The following is a 21915-nucleotide window of genomic DNA, read 5'->3' on the forward strand; positions in this document are numbered from 1 at the left end:
GGATTGTAAAAGAAAATAAAATTCAAGGATTACGGATTTGGTAAGTGGATAAGGCATTTCGATTGAATTTTTCCGCTTGGCTATGTTTTCTATAAAGTATATAAAGTATATAAGTAATATCTATACATATTTTATTTATATATTTAAACCTTTATATTTAATGATTCTTTTAAGGGTTCTGTATACACAATAGACGTATCAACAAATCTAACGCAATTCAACTACTGCGTAAAAACTACTTACGAGCTTTTTGTTGATTGAAAAAAAATACATTAATCGTCGTATTTTAATGGCGTGTTAGGTTTGGCTACTGTGATAAAAACTAAGGTGTTATAAAAAGAAGTTCATTTAATCGTTTGTATCTTTGATACCTATGATATTTTGATTATATTTTTTCGACTATGTCAAGAAGAAGAAAATAACTGAACCTTTCAACTACAATATCATATTATGTAAATGGTAAATTGTGTAGACTGTCGCGCTTTGTATAGACTACAGATACTTTAAAATAAATTCAACAATCCATGTATAGTAGAGAAGATCAGTTTCAGCGTTCGTAAATGCCCTCGTTTCCCTATTAAGCCTTTAGTAACCTCAATTCACAAAACAGTTCTAAAAGCAAGCTCTCCAATCCTGAATTTATAAGATTTACAAACTCCATAGTTGCGAATTGAACTTTTTTGTTTTCCTTGTTCGTTTAGTTTTTACGAAATTTATGTAGGTCCATAATGTATAGGAATATTATAGACAGATAAGTATTATTATGAGACATTACATAGTTTCGTGCGAACTTGGCAACCAATCGCTTTTCTTGAAGACGGTTATAAATTAGAAATTTTCGTCGAATTTGTAATAATACACACTGTTTCTATAGCTCAGATTTTGATCGTATCGAATTTATTTTCTTTGAAATAACAAGACGAATTAACAATACTATATTTGAACATCTTATTCAAACTTTATGAGTCCAATTAATATATTTTAGCGAAGATAAATTTCACAGATTTTCCTCTGAATAAAATTCGTTAGACCCATTTATTTTGATTTTGGATAATTTCAATATAGAATCAAATGTCTTCTTGTTCTATTTTATTTACTTACCTTTGAACTTTGCTGAAATTCTGAATAGTCAAAATCAACTCTGTTATTAGAATGGACTATACATCATCCTTTATAATATTATGATAAAGATTATTAATTACTTTCATTCACTCTTATTTTATTACTTGTAAATACATTATAATTTACAATACCTTGATTTTATGGCATTGTTAAAATGTAAACATTTTTAAGTTTAAAGTCATTTTTTTCTGAAAGAAAATTGGTGAATTTGGTGGTTGGTTCAATTTGGTGAAGTTGGGCATTATTAAGTTTACTTTTCTATCTTGGAATATGTATCTTATGCAAAGTTTTTGGAATTGATCATAGCTGTTGATTGTCTAACGTATTTTAGAATTAAATACTTTTCGATACTTTTGTGACAACAGAATTCCATCCATCGCAGAAAACGATTAGATTAAATTAATCGACCAGAAACTTCTTTCATTTAAAGTTCCAGATTAAATTTAAACGTAGAATGACAACAAATTAACCTATTAATATTCCAAAAGGTTTACCGACTTTCAGATTCTTCAGGATTTCGGAAGAGATGAGAAAATATCAAGATAAAATTACGTCATGCATTTAAGAAGAATGAAAGTTCAGATTCTCTTCCTTGTTGGTCTTTTGACACTTAAAGATAGTTTGGCAGGAGGAGTGGAAGACACTGACACTTACTTAAGCCGCTTTTTGGCAGACTTGTGGCTTGAAGGCGCCGATGTGGTTAAAATTATCTGGCGGGATTGCTCTAAAAAGGTATTTAATGAGTTAACTCGAACTCACGAACTTTAAAGTTAAATGTATAAATTATTAATTACTTTCGTTGCACACACTATACAAGACTGACGACTGCAGTAATTTATTTATTGACGGTTGTGCAAAACAACCGTAAATTTTTGTAAATATTTAGATTTATAAGAGCAGAACGTGTAGATAAAAGAAAAGAAATCTTCGAATATTTATTAACAGTGTAATTCATATTACAATATCGAAATCCAGTGCTATATTCCAGCTTACTAGCCACTTAACGAGCCGGTCAAAACTATACAGCTATTAAACATTAAGCAAGCGTCCGTCCATCTTGTGAAGGCCTTAATCTCTTCCGGATCTCCATAATCTGCTTTAACGTGCGCTATTGTTACTATGTACACTACTAGCTATACTGCTCTTTAATAGGCAGGTCCAAACAGAGCGAGCAGCCTCGCGAAGCAATTTCCAAAAAGGGTACTCGCTCTATGTGGACCTGCCTCAGTGTTGCAGAAGCTTTGGTACAAGCGCTTTTTTCGGTCGAGTCACGCCCACACAGACCGAGCTGTTTCGTGCAGTAATTGCTACGTGAGGCTGCTCGCTCTGTGTGGATCCGTCTAACGTATCTATATGTTATGGACCAAGTGATAAATTGGGCAGTATACATAATGCACGGGCATTATGAAAAATGCCCAATATGAGAGTGCAATTTGATAATAATTATTCAAATAATCAAATTGACCGGGCATTATACATATTGCCCATCACCTTTTGGGCAGAGTAATACAAACATATTTAATTACTATTTTTTTATTGTTATTGTCATTTAACTTAAAATAAACTAAATATTAAACCACTTAAACAATCAGGCTCATTATTTGGATTAATTACCAAGGACTTCTACCTTAAAAATCCACTAGTTTTTGCATTTAAAACTTAAGGAAAGTCATATTAAAAATATAACATAAAATATACCTAATTAAATTTAAAACAAAAATTTCACAACGTACCTTTGTTTTATAGAAATGACTTATTATTATGAAACATAAAATAAACTAAAGTTTAACCAATCAGACTCATTATTTGGCATAATTAGCAATTACTCTTAATAAACGAAATGTGAAGAAGTAAAATAGAACATAACTAAAATTGAAAACAATAATTATACAATATGTAGCCTGTTACTTGTATGTAGCAAGCAAGTATGTAGCAAATGTAGCAAGTAACAGGTTTATTTATTAGAACAACTGCCACTGTGATGGCATTTTGAGGTACACAACTTTTTGGCTTTGCGACAACTACATTTATCCGACTTGCAACCACCTTTACAACCACATCTATTATAACCTTGCCCTCCGCATCTAGATGACATTCTACAACACTCTCTCAGCGAAATCTGTGTCTCTGGAACATCTTCAGGCGAAACAAATCTTTCCTTGCAGACAGTAAATTGGTTTCTTGAATATAGTTGGTTTAAAACACCTTGTTTTGTTCCCAGTTTATAAAGGTTATTGGCTGTTAATTCAATAACTGTAGCAAGCATATTTCTTCTATCGCTACGAGCGCGATCAACATCGGGAACTCGGACTCTTACAGTGTCACCAATTGCAGCCATGGGATATTTAGCGCTTCATACATCCAACATTTTATTTGCTTGTTTCTGCAAATTTTGTAAAGCTACATTCCTAACTGCCATAAAATTTTCTTTTTTGCGCTCTAGGTTTTCGTTTTCGTTTGTGGGTATTGGGTTTGAATCATTTTGAGTGGACTCCACTTGGTCAGTTTCGATGGGCTCGAGTTGATCATTTTCGGCGGACTCTACTTGATCGTTTTCGGCGGACTCTACTTGATCATTTTCGGCGGACTCTACTTGATCATTTTTGGCGGACTCTACTTGATCATTTTTGGCGGACTCTTCTTGATCATTTTCGTTGACAACCACTTGATTCCTTTCAGTAATAGTGCTCTCAGTAGATAATAGTTTCTCTAAGTCTTCTTCAGAATTAATATCAAGCAGAGCCTCATGTGGTATAGAAGAACTTTTAAGCCCTACTTTCAACTTCGTTCCAAACATGGCTTTATATGGAGTACAGTTAATACCTGTGTGATGGGCTCTATTTTTCATTAATTGTACAAAACATAATCCTTCCGACCATTTCTTAGTGTTGTTATCCTCCAACCACGTACTCAGCATATTCTCTATGTCCTGGTTAAATATAGCTTTATTATCAAATTGCCCAATTGTCATGTAGCATTATAATAATGACCGTGCAATGTGATAAATAATGAAGTTAAGATTGTAATTAATCACTTAGCCCAATAAAGCTAGACATTATTCATAATGCTCGGGCATTATAAAATATAATGCCCGCATTAATCACCTGGTCCATAACATATACAAGCCTTATACTCCTACTTAGGACGTCTTCTTAAATTAACAATATAGTTTCAAGATCCGCTTCCAATGTATGTTGCAGTAGATGGAACAAATTTAACAGAACGTGATCTTTTTCATTTATCTTGTCTTCACTTCCTATAAGTTTTCAAGAAGATTGAATTGATAGATTTTCATTTTTCAAGTATTTATCATGCTTCTTAATAAAACGTGTGGTACATTATAAGGAAATATTCCGCTCTATACTATTCCCTAATACAAGATGGGCTATTAATGGCCCTAAAATTAGGGTAATTTTTATACCACAGTAAAATTGAATACTTACAGTTCTTATAAAACTTCTATTGTCTTAACTTTTCACTTAGTGAGACAAAGCAAAAGTTTTCATGATTTTTTCCCTGAATGGCATTTAAAATATCTTTTACTTTAAAATCTTGATGTGTTGGCGGCATTTATTAGCAATGTACTACTGAAAATTGTATAATGATAACCGTTTTAATATACATATAATGTACAGAAATACATATAAATACTAATATTTTAGTACTAGCTTCCGCCCACGACTTTGTACGTGCATCCTCGCAAGAATTTCGGGAAATCCTTTCTTAGCGGATGCCTACGTCCTAACATCTACCTGCATGCCAAATTTCAGCCCGATACGTCCAGTGGTGTGGGCTGTGCGTTGATAGATCACTATATCAGTCACCTTTGAGTTTTATATATATATAGACCGTCTAATTGATGAAAACTATGATAATTGCCATAATAAGAATGCTTGTTTTGAATATATTTTACAACAGGTAGTATGTAGAAATTAATTAATTAGAATTAAATTACTTATATGTATATAATATTCATAATAAATAAGGAGATTCTGTCCACTACGTCATATTATTTTGTCTTAGTATTTTGTTGCTGACTCTTCGTACCTTTTTATTATATAAATTATAATTGGCAAGTATCAATTGTTTTGCTGGCTCTGCTTTTTAAGAAACAACACTCATAAATACTTATAAAATCGTTATTTTATGATTTCATCTAGGCTATTGAAAAACTAGATTTTTTCATGCAATGAGTTTCTCCTTAATCATTTAACTTTTTAATAATCATTTAATTATATTCCTGAAAAAGAGAATTAATTATTAGCCGTTATACCCGAATAATTTTATAATAATATGAAAATTACTGAAACTTAGAGTTATAAACTAAAACTAAGACTAAATCTAATAAATAGCCAAGTTTCAAGTTTAATCTCGTAAGAAAATGTTACCTTTATAAAGTTAAGGAACGCCAGGTAAAATAAAAGACGGGGGACAAAAAAGGTCTGACAGAAAAATTTAATAAAACCCTTGTATAAAAATCTACGTAAAATCGTAAAACAATACGAAAAATAAACATCGATTGCGATTTATTCCCTTTATATTTTATAACAATGAATATGGAAAACTGATAAATATACAGATTTTTATAGGTTTCTAGAGAATTGATATAAAGAATTCCATTTGACAAACAGATACTGAAAAGGTTTCATGTAATATTACATTTGAATGTATCGTCTATATTCTATAAAAGTTATTACTTCTTTATCTACATACAAAAGGTTAAAAAGTTAATTAAATAGGTACCTACTTATTGACCACTAAGAAAAAGGATCATACACTCACAAAGTGATTATAGTGAGAGAAATTCTTTGGAGAAACATTAATCCTCGGTTAATCTACTATAGGACATGACACTTCCATTTAAGATTGGTGTAGTTACATTTTAGGCTATTTAGATACATTTTGCTTACTCGTTGAAATTGAAAAACTCGCCACTGTATTATAGACTGTATACTTCTAAAATAAATTTGTTTTAATTATAAATTATTAAGGAGCATTATTTTATATTTTACACATTAATAAACAACACCTTTATACATCAGTAAACCTTGTTTACTTTTCACACCTGTTAAGAAATAATTGTCGTTAACTTTTATACATTTTTGTTCATTTCATCATTTATTCAGACTCCACTTAACATAATATCTATATATTTTTGATCTTTTACTTTCTTCCATGAAGCTTACGTCAGTTGTTTATCTATTTACCGCTTACCTCTAACCTTCATCACTTACTCAAGATCTTGTGCATCAGTTTCTTTATAAAATTTTAACTACCTTACTTAACTTTAGAATATAATAGTAACATATTTTTATAGAGTAATATTTTCAGCTTGCTGACGTCAAAGATTCTATCGAGACGATGGATTATTATCCAAAATTCACAAGATGTATGAAAAGAAAGACATTAAGGGCTTTAGACAGATCTCTGAGTCTCGATGTGGTACCAATTTCTGATGGTGTGAACTTGGTGAAATTTGAAATGGTGGACCGCTCTGGTAATGTGATTCATGAAAATAATTCAAGGTATGTAAATTATATTATACGTGCGTTATTGATAGAATAATTTAAAATGTAGAGTTATGTTCTTGGTTAGCTTTATATTATTATATCTACGTATTAAACTACGATTTTTTTAGTTGTTGGCGAAAGTGTATGAACTGATAGGTCCTACGTTTGGTTCCTGTGGTAAATTACTGCATCAAACGTCATTCTCTTTGAAAGTCTGATTACCAATTTTTTCATAATAAGATAAGACAATAACACAGAAGTACAAAGTAGATTTAAAATGTATATCCACAATTTTTTTATTGTTATTTAGTCAAATTCGAGCCAATATTAACAATAAACAAGAATTTTATATTTATAAACAAAATTATAGGGCTATTCTCTTTATTACCGTGTATAGATGCTTTTAAAATATTATGTACTGTTAGTTCGAAACTTTATTTATAGCACTCTCTTGATCAAAGCGTTTTATCCAATGCAGATTCACAAAAGTAAAACGCGGTTAATAAATTTCATTCGTGGGCGAGTGAATGACCTCAGGATTATTTGTCAACGTCGCGTTAAAACGTTCAAACGGGGCTTCGTATTAAATTGCGCAAACTCGCTCCACTTTCAGCAATATCGCAGTAGTTTTGTGAGCTAAGCAAATAAGTAGTAAAACATTACTGTAGCGAGTAAATAGAACAATTGTTTAAATGAACACGTAATTATTCAATGTAGATATTTGTAAAATTTTGTCCCTAATTTCACATGACAAAACCTTGACAAAACGAACCTGTCTTACCACAAAAAACTTTAGACAGTGTTTATCTTTAAGCGCAGGTTCTCTTTAATCTAGTTTTGTCGTATTTCACATAGAAAACTATTAAAGTCACAGATCCCTGGTTAAAAGTTAGACTGTGTTTAAATTTTTTTTTGTGGTAATACCATAGTTGTTTAATTCTCTCACGTAATTATTATGTTAAAGAGGTTATCAGTTGTGATAAAGTTGAGCAAGGAGATAAATTAGATTTAAGGCTATTTTTGTCGCGAGAACAAAACTTTGAGAGTCTACAAAAAGGGTGGAAATTAGTACGTCGAACGGGTGTCGCAAGCTAAAATTACTTTTCATAAGAACAGTCGGGTATCTAGTTTCTTGCCAATTCTTCTCAATAGAAGTGATATTGAAAATAAGTGTTAGTTTAATAAAACAAAAAAACGATATTCATAAGCACATCTAAAATTTGTAAAGTAAGGAAAAAATATAAGATAATTATTTTTCGAGTCAATCCCGAGATAATCCCTGAGCATTGAGAGGAATACCCGGGAATATTTATTTACAAACAATTATTTTCTATGAACTTCGTCAATATTTTTAATTGTAATTCAATCTTCGACATAATATTGCCAGCATATCCTTAAAGAAATGAAAATGCATCTGCCTGAATGCACTCTCAAGTTCTTTTCAGTATAAATTCTTCTTTTACGGTTTAATAAAGGAAAATTATATTTAACTTTTGATGCATGAACATCACATACATTATAAATTATTTTCATTCAAAAATAACAAGAACGAGACAAACAGTAACATGCATGAATGCTTACACAAACAATTTCATATCATTATAAAAGAGCAAGCGAGTGAAGACATTGTTACATACTAGATATTTTCTGTGATATCATCCGCATTTTATATCTCAGCTTCTCTATTTTTGCCTCACCAAGTAAAGCTGGTTGTTTAAGTGGCCATATTGACTCATTTATTTTTAAGTAAAAATACAAAAAATTAGCAAATAATTCATGTTGTCAGAATGCATTTATCGATAAATTTTAGTAAAAAAAATAACACAACTTAGAATAGATAGCTTTATAAAAGCATAATAACGGTATTTTATTATTATATTATATTTTGCATGCCGAATGTATTCCTTTCTACATTTCGCTGATTCAGCATGGAACGCTGCTGACTATAAAAAAATATTTTTATTTTCAATAAATACTAATAGTTTTTTAACTATTTATGTACCTACTTCTCTACTTAAATATATTGGTTATTGTTATATATGTTATGTAATTGATGAATTTTTTTCAGTACATGGTCCGAGAAGGATTTAAATGAAACCGATTGGCGGACTTTAGCATTGCAACGTATCGCCAAAGTGCTACGAACTCATGTTGTCAAGTTTGATTTAGATGAATTTAAAACCATGGAAGGAGGTATTCTAAATTAATTAGCCTAAAGGCATTACCTATTCAAACGTTTGGTATATATTAGGTATAATCTTATTATAAACTTTTAATTCATAGAAATATTATGTTTAAGTTATATAATTATGTATAATCAAACAAAATGTGACTTAATCCAAATAGATTTTGGATAACGTTGAAATTTGTAATTTACCATTTGAGCGATTTCGCTTAGTTCGTAAAACTAAATTATACTTACAATTATTTTATACCAATACTTCATAATAGTTGTTTCAATAAATACGTAGGTGCTGATTCTTGTTATTCTATAAATAAACAACCTATATAGGTAGTATAATATACGTTAATGGTTCTTAAAACTACATGAACTAGAAATTACAATTTTATTGGAGATCGTTTTATTAACAAAGTTTATATTAACACATCGCTACTAACCTATCCCACTTTATCACAATATTATGTAGATAAGATACCTTTAATAAAATTTTATCAAATACCTAGATCATTAATGGTAAAAACTTTAAAGTGAGAAATAAGATATAATTTTAATAGATACCTACCTATTTTTATGCATTATAGAATAATTATGTTACACTTACTGTGTGGCGCGGTAAGCTTTTCTATAGCTTTTTATGTTAGTTAAATACATAAGCTACATAACTACGCAGTGTTATCAAAATCTGTTCAGTGGTTTTCGCGAGAAAGAGTAAAACCATATATTACAAACTTAAGCGTTTATAATATAAATTTATACATATTTTCTAGTAGAACAGCGAGGGCGTCGTCGTCACCACATGATGACGATGATGATGTTCGGTATCGTCTCCATTGGCATGGTTCTTATTCCCATGGGATTCCAGTTTCTGGCTGTACTCGGTGGAAAGGCTTTGCTGCTCGCGAAAATGGCACTCATTCTTGCATCAATTCAGGGACTTAAAAAGGTAATTATTATTTAGTTTTGTGTTTAGAAATAAAAACTCACCTTCTAGACTATTCTGTAAAAAATTTAACAAATAATATTTCGCTGTAGATTTTACTTGCTTAAGCGTCCAATCAATTTCCATAAAATCAATGTTTGCTCATAAACTAAAAACTATGAAATGGAGTATGTATATAATATCAATTCTTAATAAGCGAAATAATCTCGTAGCAAGCATACAAAAATGTAAAGGCCTTCACAAACTACGACGAATTTCGTAGCGCCTCCTTGATATTATTATGTCAATTTTCCAATATTTAATAGATATTGCCCTTAGAAGACATATCCAATACATGAAAGATTACAAAGATTTATCTTATAACATTATATTGTAGAGTATTAACTGCCTATAAAATTATCTATGTAGTAATTTAATTCGTTAAAAGTCAGTAAAGCAATAGTCAGTCGTTAATATCTTAAACGTATTACGAAAATAACGCAACCCTATTAAAATCAAGCACATTACGTGACATTACGTACTAATAGGTATTAAAATGTCAGAGCGAATTTAATTCCGCCCCGTCACCCGCGCATTTAGAGCCCCCGCAGACCACAGACTTTTTATCGGCAGATAGTTTGGTCGGGCTCTTAATCAGTACGCAGATGTAAGCAAATGCGCACACTATGACGATTAGGTATCGGCCGATAAACAAGTTTGATGGGCTTCCCGATTCAATTCAAACTATACTGTCGGCAAACTATCGGCCGACTGTATAATCAGTATTGGCTCCCTACCACACGCGCAAACACGACGATTTTTTAGTCGGCCGACTAGGCCAATAGTTCAGTTCGCTCCGAGCTTTGACAGCGAATGGTCAACCGCGCGTGTTTTGTAAAATGGCGTCGCTCAATTCTCAGTCGCTTATTTCGGAATTTTCGATCGTAACTTTGATCGAGGAAGTCGAAAAACGCCCTCCACTTTATAAGAAAGACTTAAAAGAGTAGGTACTCTGTATTTGACAAGTTGGTTGAAGCTAGTTATGCTCATTCGATAAAAGGCGAAAATTTTTTCGGGTAATGGAGTAATTTGGAATGCATAGTGTAAAATTTTCCATTTTAATCTATCACTAAAGATAGGATGCACCCAATACTCTCGGCTCTCTTTTTAATTTTCCTCCTCCGGTGTATGAGAGCAATAATAACAATTCTATACAATGTTTTATTAATTTTCATTGTGCGGTGCGACCACTCTTTTCAACAGTTGGTTAGAAACTAGCAAATAGTCGGCAGACTGTTGGATAGTTTGCGCACTCATAACCGACTGAACTGTTTAGTTGGCTCGGTGTGCGTACTAGCAGGCCAACCCGACTAAACTATCGGCCGATAAAAAGTCTGTGGTCTGCGGGGGCTCTTACTAATTCAATAATCAACGTGTTGATTTTACCTCACAAATCAAACATACTAACAGATTAACGTTCACATTTTCTTTTAGGTAGACACTTTGTATCAAGGGTTTCATGCCAGGGGAAAGGTAATAAATAACATATACAGATTTGCTTTTTAACTAACTAATTTTATACTAACTAGACCTCTAGAAGTTACACTTCTTTACTGTTATAATATGTTTTATCAAGTAAAAATTGTGTTTCTCTTGTTATTTAACCACACAACTCGCTATCCAGCACATTACTAAACAGCAAAGATAACCGGTTAATAGATGTTTTGTTCCAGATTGCTTCAAGTCCGTTGAATTACGGCTTCTACCACAACTACTATCCTTACGACCATCTGGACAAAAGGAGTAACGATGGTGCATTACTCCCTGGAACTTCCCCGATAACAAAACAACAATGGCCTATAAAAACTTATAAAAATAACAGACCTACTATTCATAGAGGAGAGATTTTTGACAAACAAACCAACAGTGGAATATGGAACCCAATATCAGCGAATAGCAAAGAAAATTATGTATCACGTCAATTTCCCAATAATGATTTATATTCCTCCTCTTCTCTTCAAGATATAACATCAAGACCTGGGGAAGTACAAGCTGATTATTCCCTCGAATTACCATACAACGGACTGAATTTTCAAAGTCCCAATACTGTCGTTTCAACTTGATGTGTTCGTTGCGCTTTTTCAGGCACTATTCAATGTTATATCCAGTATATTTTCCTACATTGGCCAAGTTTTGTATCCTAACAGGCAAATAGTGTACACTGTATATTGATAGAATAAATAATATCAATTAAAAACTGTTTATTACTGCCCTAGAAGGTATAGTGTGAGTTAGTACCATTAAATAGGGGTTCGCTGTAGGAGACCGGTAGACATTAAGCACTTTAAGACTCGGTAAGCTACAGAATTTTTATTGCCATAATAAATACTAATGGAGATATCATTAACAGATGTGTTTAATGTACTTTCACAGCGACACTTTCGTAAACAGGACAATAAGTAAATAGTATAAAATGTATTTTATTTATATCCATGACTAACGTGTGCATTATGTTGATTATAATAATTGTCAAGGATCTTTAATATAAAAATAATTATTTATGCCAAGACATAACATATTGCTATTGCAATATGTTATGTCTTGGCTATTACGTGCTGTCGTGTATTACGACAGCACGTAATAACGCTAAATTAAAGACATAATAAATAAAATTAAACCACTCAATATAATGAAGACTTCAATCTTCATCAACCTATCCAAGTTGAATATAATTAAATTAATTACGTGCTCATATAATGATACTATTATTCATAATATACTAATAATTACCTCTCGAAGATCCTCAATTTTCTGGAACAAGTAACTAATGCCGTAATTTGCTCATAATCGGCAGAAGTGTACTTATTTATTATAGCCTGATTAATTCCCCAGTTTTGAGACCTCTATAACAGACTGCTTTCAACGCAAATCAGGAGTCGAGCATCAGTAATCCATCATCATCTAAAGGACATTAAAATAATTATACCGATTTACAAGTAACTTGTAAATCGGTATAATTATTTTAATTTAATTATTGTAACTTGACGAATTGTGGGTGGATAATAAGTACCTATAATTCTGGGTAAAACGTCGTGAAATACGCGGAAAGTGTTTATTATTATATTCCCAATAGATACAATTTGATATGAATTTGGTAAAAGCTCTAGGGATATTGGAACCTTCTCATATGGTGACGTCAAATTTCATACTGATGTAGTAGAGTAAAAAGCAGTTGCAGTTATAATAACAGAAATAGCTTATATTTTTTTATTTCTTGTATGTTTGTGTCTCTGTGTGTGAAATCATTTTCGTAGCTTCTTTTAGGTAATTTTGAAAATACAATAATTGTAGGTATATAAAGCGTTTTTACGATTATGTTCTCTGTACCTCTTTCTTTATTGTACAGAATAAATCTTGGTGAAAGTTAAAGTTAATTTTCTTCAAAAATTGAATGTTTAAAACCGCGAAATTATCAGAACAGAGCTTTAGAATTTTATGAAAATATAATATATTGTTAGAAAACTTTATGGCTCAACTTTAATTTATATATTCTCTAGTAAGAAATTTAACAAGATTTATTAAATGACGATGCAGCTGCAGTAGATAATCCATGACGGCCTACTTAGTAACGTGAATAATGCGAGTACATTAACTAGTCCTGGGTCAGAAATTAGTACTATACTATAGGCACTTATTATTTTAAGACTAGGAAAAAAGGAGCAGTCTTGAGTAGTAAAATGTATCTAGTCTACCTTAGAGTCGAAAATCGAGTTTAATATACATATGAATACATAAAACAAGTTCACATCACATATTTATCCTTCAAAATATTACTTCTAGGACCAATCTTGAAGCCTTTATAAAGCCAAATAGGGATTAAGAAGCAATTAAATCTTAATCTCTTGAATACATTAAGGATAACGTCTTCTGTTAACTAAGTCCGATAATCTCCTTACTTGCCTTTACTGAGCAAACAAAGTCCCTCACAGAATTCATATAATCGTATCTATAGAGACCATGCCTCATGGTCAAACGTCGTTCAAAGAGATTTATACATTGAGAGTAATAATATTGGCATTTCTCATCCAAGGGACTCCCTGTGCAATAAAGATACCAATAAAACACTTGTTTGAAGTAGCATTTATAAAATAATTGATCTACGGTTGCAATTAGAGCTTTTGTCTGTACACGAATCTTTTGTATGGAATTATGTACTTCAAATTATATTTTGCATTGTTATTTATTGTTGGCATGCAGTAATAAAATTGATTTTTAGGTTATGATTAATACATTTTCGATACCTATTTAATTTCGTTACATGCAAATGGTGACCCTTTTCCGGACCCTATCAAAATTAATAAAGACTGAAGCATATTTTGCGTGACAAGCATTCCATATATAAATACAATAACATTCTTTAACAATAATACATAATTTAATATCATCTATATATATAAAAGAAAGTCGTGTTAGTTACTCCACATATAACTCAAGAACGGCTGAACCGATTTAGCTGAAAATTGGCAGGGAGGTAGTTTAGAGCCAGGAGAAGGACATAGGATACTAAATATGTACCACGGGCGAAGCCGGGGCGGACTACTAGTTATCTATACAACAAAAAATCTTATACATTTTCTTCAGTTACCCAACTGAGAAAGCAGGCTGGTTAGAATCTAATATGTATCTACTTATGTTTTTAATGTTTATATATTTTTGTGTTTATTTTTTTACAAATTTAAGGATGATCAATGTTGTAACATTCGATAAAATAATAAAGTAACATTGTTCTCTCCTTATTTTAACGAATATAACCTGTATGACCAGGACTCGAACTTGGGGCCTTTCAATAACCTGCTCACCTTAAGGACTTAAAACCAGGACTTAAAAATCAGCAAATTCTAAGAAAATTATATAGTAATTAGCTTGTTCTTGTTTCTAGGCAGTAATTACCTTCGTTTGAGATCTTATTTCAGGTGGTTAGTTGCCTCAAAATTGGCTAGAACAGGAGGCTGCTTCATTAATAGAATCATGAAAATTGGTTCTCTAGAAAATAAATTGAACAAACAATTTTAAGGATAATAAAATAAATAAATTTCAAATTCAAACTCGTTTTTAGTCGTTTCGAAGTGCTTTTGAAATAGAAAAAAAAAGATATATTTACAAATAAAGTAATATTTTTTAGATTTTTTTTAGAAGAATCAAAAGCCTTAATACTGATAAATAAGAACTGACCATCGGTTCGGAAAACAATTTCTACAGAAGAATCAGCACAACAATTTATTTACCTAAGTCCATATAAACGCGTTTAACATATTATTTTGAATGAAATAATACACACACCAAGCGTTTTAATAATCCCGTAATTATCAAACAAATTAACCGTTTGCGCTCAAAATATTTACTCAGCAAACAATGTGTGATAAAACTGAGATCTCTTCTCAACTATAGTAGTATGTTTCTTCGGTTTGATAATCACACTAGTATGGTTATGAAATCCGTAAACATATTACATAAAATTTATAAAATATAAGTACTTTACTCGTAGTAAGTTCTCTTCTGAACACAATTTGGTGCCTGAAATAATTAATTGGTTCATTGCCAATTGTATATGTAGTTGTTATTAATTCTAATTGACTTACACATAGAAGTATTTCCCACAATATGAATAAAATAGACCGTGTAGTACAAAAATAAGTGAGGAAACGTAAAGCGCATAGGAGGATGCGCAGTGAATTTGCGGCCATATAAAGGGAGTACTGAAAAGCCGCCTCCATTCACAACTTGCGGGACGCCGACGTCACTAGTTGCTTCAAGTTTTGGAAGTTTTATTAATAAAATTTCATAGTGAATATAAAAAGTTCGATATGAGAGCGGTGTTTTGTCTCGTTGGTTTGGTGTTCGCGTGCAATGGTATTAGTGGCCTGCTTTTGCCGGTAAGTTTTTTTTTTATCAAAGTTTCTTTGGAACTGTTACTTTTTGTATCGAGATCGAGATATGATAATATATTGTATAATAATTTGGAGTACAGACAAATTTGAAGCGAAATTTAGTACACATTTTGTGCGATTTCCAACAAAATTAAGTTTAAGATAAAAAAATTACAGCATTGCATTTATAAAGTATGCCTATGTAAGGAACTTATGAAAATTCAGTTATAATTTAAAAATATATTAGATATTCCTTGTAACGATTAAAAATAATTGTTACTAAATAAATAAAAATTGTAAACGCAACTTTGTTTAATCTTATAACTACAATTAAGTATTTGTCATATCTTTGTAGGTTTAACAAATCTCTAAAATTAAATGCTTATCACAATAAAGTAACACTGTGAGATAAAGCCCTTCTTGCCGTAGATATTTTTATTCATGATATTTCTGAGTGAATACGGTCGGAAAATTTGCTCCAAGTTGCGAAGGTAGAAAAAGTATCTTATTTTTGTACCTACATAAAAATATCATAATTTGTTTTTCTTACGGTCTTTTTAATTACTCTTGACCCATATTAGACACACATTGCATGCTTCATTATTTATATATGTAATTAACAATGTCGGTTTTAATTAAAGGTTATAAAATATACGATGGTAAGGGTCTATCCGTCCCAAAAGTGTTATATTGGTTATCTTAGGTCTGATGATGGATTTTCCAAATTCGATATGAACTTTATAATCTTGATAGAATAAAAGTTTTTTTATAGATCTGAATGTTTGATTACCGAAAGATTATTAATTTGTTATATACTATACACTTTACTATTACATTAAAGAGCTGAAGAGTTAGTTTGTTTGCTTGAACGCGCAAATCTCGGGATTTACGGGTCTGATTTGCAAAATTAGTTCAATAGTAGATGGTCTATTTATCCAGGAAGGCATGGAAATACGAGTAAAACTACGGGGCACAGCTAGTTATTTATAAAGGTCTAACTATATTAGTAGCTTTAATAATCTATTTCTCTAATTCTAATTCTCATCGAGTAAAGGGAAGCAAGGCGGAGTAAATAGCATACATTTCAAAGCTTGACTTCAAACAAGTTAAGTATATTACATCAATTGTCTATTCCTCTAAAGGTTTCCCTTTGAATATATTTGATAAGATAAATGGACACATACAGGTATATATATTACCAATTAATTAATTGATTTTATTAATATTGTATTAAAAATAAATATTTTCTACAACATGTTACCCCCATTATTGGAGTCGTATCAATTATAACTTTCGAAGAAAATATATTTATTTTACCGTTTCCCTTTTTAACTTCAAATACGTTAACGAGGAATCAATCAAAGCTCTTTGAAATATCAATCGTTAATATCTTAGAAATGTCGAAAAACACCTTTTAAATACGAGTTTTTCACAAACGGCTTGCGATAAAAAATATTTTATAACGAACGGGAAACATTTTAATACACACGGATGAATAAGTATAAAATAAGTCATAATTATTGAAGTGAATATACAGGAATACATTCTTTTACACATGCTTTCGTAATTAAATATGTACTTTGTTTGTTTTTATATTGATATCCAAAGGTTTTAATTAAAAAGTCTTTATACAGGATGTTTTCATTATAACACTGTTACAGTCTAGAACAATATACGATATAATTAACTTGTTACTTTTCATTTGGTTTATATTTTCTTGTTTACAAGGCTTGTTAACTGAGGTTAATATTAAATTAAAAAACTCATAAAACGTTGCTTCTTCGCCTGCTAAACTTTCAAACAAAGATTGACGATGATATAATATGTTATCAACTTTTAAAGCTTATCCAATCTCTTTATCTCTTAAAGGACTTTATACATTTTCACATAATTGGTTATAAATCAAATTCTTCATTTTAATACAGTCCTAGAAGTCCCGTAGGTGGTATCATAATGAAAATGAACTTAATACTTATAAAAAGTAAAAATTAATGTTCATGTTATAATTTTAGGCCATAGTTAAATGACAAAATTGTATTGTATATTTTAATTTTTAAATGTGTGAAATATAATAAGCCTTTATAATGTCGAATTAACATAGCAATCTTGTCCTAATACCTATAACATTTTACTAAGTTATTTCATTCGGCTGTAATCGGTATGCAATACTTCAGAGGACTAACTAATTCATTGCTAAACGTATTTCGTACAAGAACAGAATCTACGAGTTATTTTTCGCTTTGAATATGTAGATCTTGATATAACATTATTTATATCACTACATAGTATAAAACAAAGTCGCTTTCTCTGTCCCTATATCCATATGTACGCTTAAATCTTTAAAACTACGCAACAGATTTTGATGCGGTTTTTTTAATAGATAGAGTGATTCCAGAGGAAGGTTTAAGTATATTATTTATTAGGTTTTGGATAAAACGGGTGAAGCCGCGGGCGAAAAGATAGTTATCTTATAAAACCGATCTGTTAAGTTTGAAGCTGTTACTCGAGATTCGAATACCAATAAAGTTTTGGAGAGATCAAAATGCAATCGTATTTTACTGACAGGAAAATAACCGCACGTTTGCAACTTAAGTACTAACTATAAAAGTTATCACGTGTCATAAAAATAACAACCGAATTAGTTGAATCGTAAATTTGTTCTCTAACTAGATTTGAAGGCTATAATGTTTCTAATAATTATTCTGGTTTGCAGAATAAACTAGCATTGTACTACTACTATTTATCACTAGTGTCTTAGTCGAATAAAAACTAGACCACGTAGTACCATACACTATAATTTATCTGTGTATAACATACACACATAGTCGATCACTGTCTTTACGTGAAAGAGTTGTAATATTACTAGAATTAGCGGAATAGAGAAGAACTGAAGAATAGATTAGGAGAAGGAAATTATGTGCCTTCTTGAATTTCATATGAGTTATGTTTTTATAACATATACCTAGCTTCTAAATCTAGACTTCAATAATTAATAATTTAAAACACAAACAGTGAAATTAGTTCAGGCATTAGGAATAAAAAAAAACGAACGAAAGCACTCACTAATTTTTATAATCATTATATACAAGCGATTAAAACTTTAAAAAATTAATTTACATAGATAAAGACTAGACGCACGGAAAGCTCCTTCCTCCTCCTTCTTATCAATGTAACGTAAATGCAAAGGGTGAAGGAACTTTTCGCTTCGTGTTTCTATTTACGCTACGTTATTCAAAGCTTTCATGAATTATTAATCAACATCATCTTTACTAATATTATAAAGCTGAAGAGTGTGTTTGTTTTTCTAATATGAGGAATTACCTACGGGTCGGATTAGAACATATTATGTTTTAGTGTTAGATAGTCCAGCGAGTATTGCATATATTATATCATCACATTAACAATAGCAGCGGAGAACTGCGGGTAAAACCGTGGGGCATAGCTAGTCATATTTGTTTCCACTGTAGGGACATAGGGACTTCCCATGAGAGTTGAATAAATATCGAGTCACAATTTATTACATAAATGTCAAATAGTGCTACGTCATGTGGTCATACATTATCGTATGTAGCGAATTGCTTTTTACGTGTCGTGTATATTTTTATGGCAATGAAAATTGAAATATTGGTACTTATACTACTATTTGTGAAAGGGAATAAAATATTATGTGTTTACACACATTACGCATCTTTATGACACTTAGAGAATTTATTCCGAAATGTTTATAATATTATCTCCTCGATACCTGTCTGAAGATTTAGATTGGTTGATTTCATATTTGCAAAACGCGTATAATATCGCTTATTTTAAAAGCCTTTTAAGCAAAATATAAAACCCTTTATTTTTTATCGTTCCAATAAAATGGAAAGCGAAGTTTAATAAATATGGTGTTGTAGGTAGGTATATCTTATATCTTCTGTTATTTTTGTTTTGTTTTCATCGAGTACCTATTCGAATGTAAGAAAAATGAACTATCGACTTTTTTAAAACTGCAAAAGCAATAATTTTTCAACCATCGCCGTTTTTGGCATTAAATCGAACAGGTTAAAAATTCCAAATATTCCAATTTTGTTTTCAGTATTGTTTATTAATATTCCAAATTTAGTAAGATTAGAATTAATAATTAGTTTTTGAACAACTCCTCAATGTTTAGGACGTAGATAAATTGGTTAAATTTTTTTACTTAATGATAAGGGATAATAACCTAAAATCAAGCCCTGAGGCTCTTATAATTAATAATTTAATTATATACCAACATTGAAAGCTCGTTCACGCTACTTTTGAAAGTTCCAAAGTTTAATTAAACACGTTAGCAAAAGTTTAATATTATTCCTGCTTAACATTTTAAAACCAGAATTTCGGAGCACTATAGAACTAAAGTCTATATAAATAGTATTCTTTAAAATACTGATAAAACTGTTATTTTTATGCTTAAAACACTTGGTAAGTTCTCAGAATAGATAAAAAAAAATAAATAAATACACTAATCCGAATACGATAATATCGTAAACAGGTGGTGTAAGAAGTGAAAATATTTGATGTCGCATATAAATTCCTTTTTAAGTGAGATGTACATTTTAAAGTACGGATTAGGAGGTAAAGTAACTAGCGGCTACGTTCATTATAATTTCATGAAATCCGTCAACGTAAAGCTAAGTATGAAGGAAGATATTAGCTCATTTCTTAGTAAACTTAATTAAAATTAGATATGCGAAGAAATTATATAAAAAGAAGGATAGAATTTCATGGGGTTAGATAAGAATACATTTGAAGTGTCCATTTGTAAAAAATATTTTTAAAAATTATGGTTAATTGTTTATGTGTTCCGAGTAATTTATGAAACCGCTGGATTGATTTTGATGATAGTATCATATACCAGCAACAACACTACTTTTACAATTTTTGTGGAAAATAAGCAGATCTCTAAATAAAATATAATATTTATATTTGAATTTTAGTAACAGGTCGTACTTACATAGCTAAAAGTTACATGTGAAATTTACTTTTAAATGTCCATATTTGATCAAGAAATTTATCCAACCACAACTGATCCGATCTATCAAACTTATCCAATAATGTCTGATTTTAATTTAACTGACCCTGCACTATCTGCTCTCAAACGGACTTTTTTTTTAATTTTTCGATCACGCTTCGCTTCTATTGGCCTTATTTCATTACTAACTTCCGCCCACGACTTTGTACGTGCATCCCCGTTTTTCCCCGTTCCCGCAAGAATTTCGGGAAATCCTTTCTTAGCGGATGCCTACGTCCTCACATCTACCTGCATGCCAAATTTCAGCCCGATACGTCATACGATCAGTCACCTTTGAGTTTTATATATAGATTTATTATATTATGGCATTCAATAATAAGGAATACAAGTAGACTATCCAATACAAACAAATTAGTCAAGTCAGAAAAATAAGCTCAACCAAACAATCTCTTCAGTTATTAATTTTCATAGTTTTTTCCTTTGAAAGTGCATTTATACTATTAGTTTTATTTTTCGTCATACCTTCGTCGATTGGTTTCGAGGTTAATTAAAAACTAGAAAAACTAGACTAATTAAAGTCTCGTCTGCAAGGAAATGGAAGGCTGATCATGTCCTTATAGAAAATTAGTCTAGGAGAGGAATATGAAGCTTTATAAATATTTTATTTGTTAGTTTTTTTACACTAATTATTTTACAGCATTTACAATTGAAGTCCAGTGTACCAGGCGTGTGTGTGCATTTGGCAACTATTTCACTGATCAAATTTTTCAATTACAGGATTCAAAAAGTAGTTTTCATTGAATGAGGCGCTCTTTTCTATTACCCTGTACAAATTTATGTCAGTATAATATAAAAAATGTACACTGTACTGGGCTGTGCTCGGGGTTTCTTTGCGTGATCGAATCAGAAATGAGGAGATCCGCAAAAGAACTAAAGTCACCGACATAGCCCACCGTATTAGTACGTTGAAGTGGCGTTGGGCCGGGCATATAGCCCGCAGAACCGATGGCCGTTGGGGCAAAAAGGTTCTCGAATGGCGACCACGTACATGTCATGTCCTGCAGTGGACGTCTTAAAAGGCTGGAACGGAACACTGTACAGCATGCTTTTTTCTATTGTTCGCAATTATTTGTAGATATAATAATTACCCATTTTCAGCGATTTTTCTATTTGGAGCTTAATTATCAGGGATTATCTAAGCGTTAAATTCGATGCAAGATAAAGCACGCACATTATTGTGATTTAAATTTGAGGGACCATTT

General features: G+C 31.1%; 2 protein-coding genes across 2 annotated transcripts in view; both read left to right on the forward strand.

The window, feature by feature from the left end:
• The first annotated feature begins 1677 nt into the window (after window positions 1-1677).
• On the forward strand, window positions 1678-11923 carry Osi23 (DUF1676 domain-containing protein Osi23). Its single transcript, XM_090106713.1, has 5 exons — window positions 1678-1854; window positions 6454-6647; window positions 8701-8825; window positions 9582-9757; window positions 11467-11923. The coding sequence occupies exons 1-5, from the start codon at window positions 1678-1680 to the stop codon at window positions 11854-11856; spliced, it is 1062 nt and encodes a 353-aa protein (XP_089962839.1). The 3' UTR covers window positions 11857-11923.
• Window positions 11924-15397: 3474 nt separating this feature from the next.
• The window catches only part of LOC149905022 (corticotropin-releasing hormone-binding protein), a 30114-nt gene continuing 23596 nt past the window's right edge, over window positions 15398-21915 (forward strand). The window contains exon 1 of the mRNA XM_090106467.1: window positions 15398-15666. Coding sequence (XP_089962593.1) covers window positions 15598-15666 — 69 coding nt within the window. The 5' untranslated portion in view covers window positions 15398-15597. The remainder of the gene's footprint in view (window positions 15667-21915) is intronic.

The sequence above is a fragment of the Colias eurytheme genome, chromosome 10, assembly GCF_061535395.1.
Source record: "Colias eurytheme isolate Ceu_HAF_F1 chromosome 10, ilColEury1 Martin Lab GWU primary, whole genome shotgun sequence".
Taxonomy (NCBI): Eukaryota; Metazoa; Arthropoda; class Insecta; order Lepidoptera; family Pieridae; genus Colias; species Colias eurytheme.

Coding starts and splice junctions, on each gene's coding strand:
- Osi23 (XM_090106713.1), top strand. CDS start 1,678: ATGCATTTAAGAAGAATGAAAGTTCAGATTCTCTTCCTTGTTGGTCTT. Junction 1,855..6,453: donor GGCGGGATTGCTCTAAAAAG/GTATTTAATGAG, acceptor TAATATTTTCAG/CTTGCTGACGTCAAAGATTC. Junction 8,826..9,581: donor ATTTAAAACCATGGAAGGAG/GTATTCTAAATT, acceptor CATATTTTCTAG/TAGAACAGCGAGGGCGTCGT.